This window comes from Mandrillus leucophaeus, unplaced genomic scaffold (genome assembly GCF_000951045.1).
Source record: "Mandrillus leucophaeus isolate KB7577 unplaced genomic scaffold, Mleu.le_1.0 Scaffold180, whole genome shotgun sequence".
NCBI lineage: Eukaryota > Metazoa > Chordata > Mammalia > Primates > Cercopithecidae > Mandrillus > Mandrillus leucophaeus.
In genome coordinates, this window is record NW_012101810.1 from 1,492,982 (window position 1) to 1,500,063 (window position 7,082).

Sequence of the window (7,082 nt, forward strand, 5' to 3'; positions counted from 1 at the left end):
AAGGAAAGGGGTGGCAAGCAGAGGCAGAGACGTGGACCCTGCTGAGGCTGTGCCAGGCCTGGACCCTGCCCTGGTGGCCCGGGGTGAGGGGAGCACAGAGGGGCACAGCCAGGGAGGGTCTCGGCCTGAGCTGGGCTTCTGAGGCCCCCCGCCCGGTGTGTCCTGCCCCAGCTGGTGCCGAAGCTCTCCAGGAACTACCTGAAGGAAGGCTACATGGAAAAGACGGGGCCCAAGGTGCGTGTGCCGCCCGTGCAGCCTGGGGTGGCCTGGGGTGTGTCATGGTGGGTCTCGGACTGAAGTGCAGTGACCTTCCCAGCTGCTGCCTCAGTGTTTTAACTGGTCAGTGTCTGGTGGGTCCTCACGGCCCCTATCTGTGCCTGGTCAGGGTCCCCGCAGACCCGGGCCACTGTCCTAGGCTTTGGTTAGACCCTCCCTGCCTGCTCAGTCCGACCAGCTTCCTCACCCACGGGATTGTGCACCCGCGCGGCCAGGGGCCCACGTCTTGCCACTCCCTGAGGCATGATGTGGGAGGGAGAGGGAAATCCCGGGAGTCTTGGTGGTCCCAGAGCAGAAGTGCAAGTGTGAGGGCTCATAAGTGAGGCCTGAACCCCCATCTGGGGCCCTGGGAGGGCTGGGGGACCTGGAGGAGCAAGAGGGAGGTGCCGTGCGGAGGCTGGAGGGTTGGCGTGTGCGGGGGCCTCGTGTGGCGTGGCCAGTGGCAGATGTGAATGAGTGGAGGTGACTGACCCGGGCTGGCCTGGACTCTGCCCTCCGGGGTGTGCTGCTGCCGGCTGGATGCAGGCCTGCCTCGGCTGACCTGCCAGTCACAGGCCCTCTCTGACCCACAGCAAACAGAAGGCTTCCGGAAGCGCTGGTTCACCATGGACGACCGCAGGCTCATGTACTTTAAAGATCCCCTGGTAAGGGAGAGCTGTGGCCCGGCCCGGCCAGCACAGGGGGGCAGCTCACTGGCTGGGGCTACTGGATGTGTGACCAGGAGGGTGGGTGGCCTCCCGAGTCCTGGCCTGTGGCCTCCCCTGGCTCTGAGTGAAGCCGGAAGGGAGATGGCCCCGCCTCCAGTGTGGTCTCCACCCACAGGACGCCTTCGCCCGAGGGGAAGTTTTCATTGGCAGCAAGGAGAGTGGCTACACGGTGCTGCACGGGTTCCCGCCGTCCACCCAGGGCCACCACTGGCCGCATGGCATCACCATTGTCACGCCCGACCGCAAGTTTCTGTTTGCCTGCGAGACGGAGTCCGACCAGAGGGAGTGGGTGGCGGCCTTCCAGAAGGCGGTGGACAGGCCCATGCTGCCCCAGGAGTACGCAGGTGAGGGGGGCGGGCGGCCAGCAGCCTGGACGGGCTCCCAGTTCCCTGCGGCCGTGACAGCACCGGACCCTGTTCCATTGCAGTGGAGGCACACTTCAAGCATAAACCCTAGCGAGTGCGGTCAGAGGCCCACGGACACTGGACTCACTGTGGCAGACGGAGGGGACCTGTGGATGGGGGGCTGCAGCGTCCTGATGCCACCTGGCCCCACCTGCTCCTCAGGGCAGCCCGGGCGCTGCCAGGTAGGGCCTGAGCCTGTAGGGCCTTGTGCTTTTCTGGAACCTCAAGGCAGGCAGCCCCGGCCCTGACCTCTGACCCCGTCACGCTGCTGCTGACCACACCCAGTCAACCTGCCCCTCCCTGACCCAGGGCCCCCCCTTCCTCCGGGGCCCAGTCTGGCTCCCGAGCTCAGACACGGCCCCCAGGAGCCGCCCACCATGGCTGAGGGAACTTCCAGGCCTCAGCGCAGAGCCCTGTTTGGGGCCGGCATGGTTGGCAGCTGCCGGCCGCTGGGGACTGGGCCCTGCTCGCATGCCGCCCCGCCCTCTCCCCACCTCCACAAGTATTTATTGAGCGCCTGTTGTGTGTCACGGGGCCGTGGGGGCTGTAGGGGTGTTTGGGTGGATTATCCGCACAGGTCCTCCCTGGGCGGGAGTCGCCCCAGCCCGTGCTCCTGGTTCCCTGGCTAGAGGGGTCACCAGGCTGCTGTCCCACCACATGTGGCCTCTGTGTGCCCAGCACGGTGCTCGCTGATAGTGGTGGTTGAACCCTTGGGGATAATGGCCTGGGCCGCGGTGAGGCCGCCAGAGGCAGACGTGGCCCTGGAGGGGCCCGGGCACTGTCGCACTTGCTGCTGGTGGCCCAGTCATGTATTTATTTCTCACCTATCTCCTTCCTGTCAAGGCAGGCCGGGCTCCAGGGCTCCCCTTGTATGGGGCGTGCAAGTGGGGGAGGGCGTCTGCAGATCACCTGGGGGGCCCAGCCCTCTCCCAGCCCTCTCCCAGCCTTGCCTGGCTGAGCTGTGTTCCAGGGGAGCCCTGGACAAGCCCTCATGGTGGGGAGGGGGTTCCCGAGGCCGGGCATCCACTGCCCTGTGTCACATCCTGGAATAAAGTGCGGCTCTGGCATGGTTCCAGCTGTGTGTCTGAGGATGGAGTGGGGAGGGGTTGGGCTGGGAACACACGGCCCTGCTCCCCTGGCTTCAGGAGAATCTTTGTCTGCTCCCAGGGACCTGACAGGGCCTTTGCTCCCTGAGGTTTGGAGGGAGGACGCGGTGTCTGAGCTGGTCACAGCGCCATGGTCCTTGTGCACGGAAGCTGGCCCCCACCCGAGGTGCTCCCCAGCACCTCTTCCCCAGCTGCCTCCATCTGAGGCCTGCCAGGCAGTTCCTGGGCAGAGCCCACAGCCTGAAAGACAAGCCTAGCTCAGCATGAAGGAGAGTGTGGGGGATGTATCCTGGGTGGGGAGGGGGGGGTCCCCTGTGCCTGCACCTGCCAGTGCTCCCATGCTGGGCCCCTCAGCCCTCACACAGAACATGCTGGATCCCACTTCAATGAGGAGCTGGGGCCCCAGGGCAGGGTGGAGGGGTCCCCAAGGGGGCTGTGCTGGTGAGGATGTGGGTGAGATACCCCCACCTGGAGCTGAGACCCCAGGCAAGTGCCCCGCAGCCTCACCAGGCGCCATGGTCCAAACCTCAGCAATGAGAGGACTGGGCCTGGGTCAGGGAGAGCCCTGGGCTGCGCTGGACACACCCCCGGGGGCAACCAGCAGTGCCCGCAGCCTCCCCACAGAGTGGAAGTGTGGGCACGTGCTGTGTGAGTGCATGTCCCCATGTGTCCACGTGTGCGCTGAGGACGCTGATGACCGTCACGTTTTAAAGACCACAGAACAACTTTTTAATGGGGGAAAGCATTTTTCAAACCAGGCAAGACGCACAGGCACAGGTGGTTGCAGCAGGGGTCGCTCGCTGTCCAGCCCTCCCTGTGTGGACACAGCTGTGGGGAAGGGCCTCCCCTCGCGCGCAGCATTCCCAGCAGGCATACGGATGGACCGTGACTCCACCGCGAAGTCCTGAGGCAGGGAGAGGCGGATGCCGCCGGTGCAGGCTCAGCACAGGCCATAGGGGGGCCGCCTGCAGGGCTCTGTCCAGCTGTTCCTGCCGTCTCACGGTAAGCCGGAGTGACGCTGCACACACAATCCTGTCACTCCGGATCACACTCGCTATTCACAGCAAGTGCCACACGGCAGGGATGGGTGCCCTGTCAGCACCTAGGGCAGGGTACGGGCTCTCTGCACGGCTGCCTCCCCGGCAGCCCAAGGGCTTTGCTCTTTGAGGCTGCGACACCCAGACCTGGTGGATTTGGTTTTTATGAATTTCAATGAAATTACACAACTTTACTTCTAAAATCACAGCCGAGTGAATGTGAGACTTCCCGATAGCCCTCTGCTCCGTCCACGCACGGGCAGTCTGGCCACAGGGCACGCCTCCTCTGGGGGCTCCCAGGCACAGCCCTGAGAGCAGAGGCCCCCATACCCACGGGTGGGCGCCCGAGAAAGGACCAGCGTCGCACAGCCCGGTAGAAAGGGTTTATTTATGCGCAACGGTTCACACAAGCCTTCCTTAAATTCCACTTTACAGGAAATAAAGCTGTGCGTTTCCCCTTCCCATGCACAACTGTGTATCAATCTACAACTGTCCTTTAACTGTGAAAAAATAGAGCGTCTCCCCTTTTGTCATTGTTCTGGTAACATCTGGAATAGCATCTGTGACAGAGAACGGAGCTGCTCACTCCTGGACCGGTTATTTGGTTAAAACCTAAAATGTCAGGTCAAAAAAATCAATCACCCAATACAAATAAATATTGCATTATGAAAGAGATGGGCAGAGTCCCGTGGTATCCCTTTTTAAAGCGGCATTTCCAGCACAGCAGCGTGGCGCTGACGGAGACCGGCAGGGCGCAGCTCCGGGATGCCACATGGGACACAGCTGCAAGTACCCGTGGGCACCGTCCTGCCGAACGCGTCCCTCCACTGAGCCTGAGAACATGGCGCGGGCACGTACGCTCTGTCTGCGACCGGGACCAGTTCACCGTGACCGCAGAGTGGCCCCGTGCTCAAAAACAGCCGCTCGCATCTGCAGACCACATGGGCCCGGCTGGGCGCTCATGTCCGAGGGCCAGTGCCTGCTTTGGTGACCGCAGCTATGCTGGATGCCAGGCAAGGAGCATGATGTGCCCAGTCCCCGCTGAGGATGGGCCTCCTGTGCTGCCCATCAGCCCTCCCGAAAGGACCCAGAACAAAGGAGTGGGAGAGGGTGACGCCGCGGCAAGGCCTGTGCTTTATTGTGGTCAATCTTGGGGGACGCGGCGGCCAGCAGGGGCGAGGCCCCGCTCCCGGGCCCCAGCAGCACAGCAACCCGCAGCCGCGCCACCCTAAGCCGCCGCACAGTAACAGACACGCGCCGGCACGCGGCCACCGCCAGCCTCAGGGCCGGGAGCCCCCAGGCGAGGAGCCACCCAGGACTCGCCTCTGAAACGTCCCTCGAGCCGTCGTCGACCGTGGTGTCTCCACGTGGCCCGGCCGCTTCAGTCCAGCTCGATCGGGCTGCCGTCGCTGGGGCTCTCCTCTCCCTCCTCCTGCTCTGAGGAGCCCATGAGGCTGCTCAGAAGGTTCCCTGGAAAGGAGGACACTGTGGCAGTCAGGCCCGGGCAGCCTCCCACAGGCCCCCAAGCCCCTCCTTCCCACAGACGTCTCGTGAGGTGTCCCAGTGTCCCACGCAACCAGCAAAAGCCTCACAACGCTACTGTCTGCGACCCAGGAACCCCAGGACAGGACCCTCTGGAGGACAGGGAGTCGATGGCCATAAAGAGATACTGAAACCACGGAGCAGCCACGGGGGCTGTACAGAGCTGCGCTCCACGTCCACCAACGGCACCAGGGAGCAGGCATGGGGGCCTACAGAACCACCCTCCACGGAGGGCCCTACAGAGCCAACACAACCTCACGGAAATAACTTTTCTTTTTTTGAGACAGAGTTCGCTCTTGTTACCCAGACTGGAGTGCAATGGCGTGATTTTGGCTCACTGCAACCTCCGCCTCCCAGGTTCAAGCGACTCTCCTGCCTCAGTCTCCCTAGTAGCTGGAATTACAGCCATGTGCCACCACGATTGACTAATTTTGTATTTCCAGTAGAGATGGGGTTTCTCCATGTTGGTCACGCTGGTCTCGAACTCCCGACCTCAGATGGTCCGCCCACCTCGGCCTCCCAAAGTGCTGGGATCACAGACGAGAGCCACCGCGCCCGGCCAGAAAGACGCTTTTCAACAAAGGGAAGCGCTACCGTGGAGCACACGTGCGCCGCACCCTGTGGTGACACCCGAATCAACTGGATGCACCAAAGCTTCAACGGCTGCTCCCACAGGGGCCAACTGCAGTCACTGTCATCCGATTTTTACCCAATCAACAACTACTCTACATACAAAACCAAAGTCCAAAACGTCTCCTGAAACGAACAAATGAGACGTTACACCGTGTTCTCCGAATACAAAGACACGGCCGTGGTGGCGTCACCCTCTCTTATCCACGATATCACCCCAATCGCAGGACATGCCCGACGGCGCTTCTGTGGAACAGGAGTCCAGGCTGCGGTTTCAACAGGACAGCCATGCAGAAGTGTCAGGGCGGCTCCTGACGGGTGTTGGGTGGAGGAGCCTGTGCCGTGGGGCACAGTGAGGGCCAGTGTGTGTGGGTGGGCACCCCGGGAGGACGGGGCCGGCCACGCGATGCAGCTGCACCAGGGCAGACAGCTGTGGGGAGAGGTCACCGCCTCACACCTCCCACTAAACCCAAAGAGATGACACTGGGAAGGCAGGTGCCTCAGTGAGGGGCCTCTCCCGCAGTGGCATGGGACACCACCCACAGACACCTGCCCCGCCATGACCCCACAGCCACAGCAGCACTGCCTGTCCCAGCATAATGGCCGGCAATGTCCGGGCACACCAGGCTCACAGAGGCCACCTGGCATGGCGCACAGATAAACAGGTGAGCACACAGCCGGCCACGCGACGTGACCCCTGCCAGGATGTGGGAGAAACCTCGGGGATGGGGAGCTCTGGAGTGGAGACGGGGCTGGGAGGCACCGTGCTAGAATTCTCTAAAATATAATTTCCTACTAACAAAAAAAAGTTGAGAAACATTTGAAAGAGCAGAAAATCACTTCTACATAAAGGACCGCACTGGCCCTGCCTGGGCAGATCATGACCCCACACCGACCCAGGGCTGCAGTGGGCATGGCAAGGGCGCCCCAGCTTACCGAGCAGGCCTCCGTAGGAAGACGTCTGCTTGGGCGGGACGCCAAAAAACAGCTGTCCTATGCGGTCGAGGTACTGCAAGGCAGAGGCAGCAGGCTCAGGAGCCGGCAGACCCAGGCCCTGGGGTCCCCTCCTCCCTCCCCAGCCCTGAGCTCTCACCTCGTTGTACATCGGGTCACGCCGGAGGGATGGCTGGTACTGCTCACATAGCACAGTGAACACCGTTAGCTTCCCACTGGGACACAGAGACGCAGGGATGTGCTAGGTGAGAACAGGACCACGCTCACCTGCACACACCACCGCGCCTACACCTGGCACTCACCAGCACACACCACTCACCTACACCACTCACCTGCACGCACCACACCTAGGCCCAACACTCACCCGCACACACCACTGCGCCTACACCCCACACCTGCACACCACCGTACCTACACCCAACACAC

At 62.6% G+C, this 7,082-nt stretch overlaps 2 protein-coding genes across 2 annotated transcripts in view; one reads left to right on the forward strand and one right to left on the reverse strand.

Moving 5' to 3' along the window:
- The window catches only part of ADAP1 (ArfGAP with dual PH domains 1), a 53,903-nt gene extending 51,441 nt beyond the window's left edge, over window positions 1–2,462 (forward strand). Inside the window, exons 8-11 of the mRNA XM_011977581.1 lie at window positions 144–234; window positions 849–920; window positions 1,099–1,327; window positions 1,411–2,462. Of these exons, the coding sequence (XP_011832971.1) occupies window positions 144–234; window positions 849–920; window positions 1,099–1,327; window positions 1,411–1,439 (421 nt within the window). The 3' untranslated portion in view covers window positions 1,440–2,462. The remainder of the gene's footprint in view (window positions 1–143; window positions 235–848; window positions 921–1,098; window positions 1,328–1,410) is intronic.
- Window positions 2,463–3,898: 1,436 nt separating this feature from the next.
- The window catches only part of GET4 (golgi to ER traffic protein 4 homolog (S. cerevisiae)), a 15,045-nt gene continuing 11,861 nt past the window's right edge, over window positions 3,899–7,082 (reverse strand). Inside the window, exons 7-9 of the mRNA XM_011977568.1 lie at window positions 6,796–6,871; window positions 6,639–6,711; window positions 3,899–5,000 (exon numbers count right to left, since the gene is read on the reverse strand). Coding sequence (XP_011832958.1) covers window positions 4,912–5,000; window positions 6,639–6,711; window positions 6,796–6,871 — 238 coding nt within the window. The 3' untranslated portion in view covers window positions 3,899–4,911. The remainder of the gene's footprint in view (window positions 5,001–6,638; window positions 6,712–6,795; window positions 6,872–7,082) is intronic.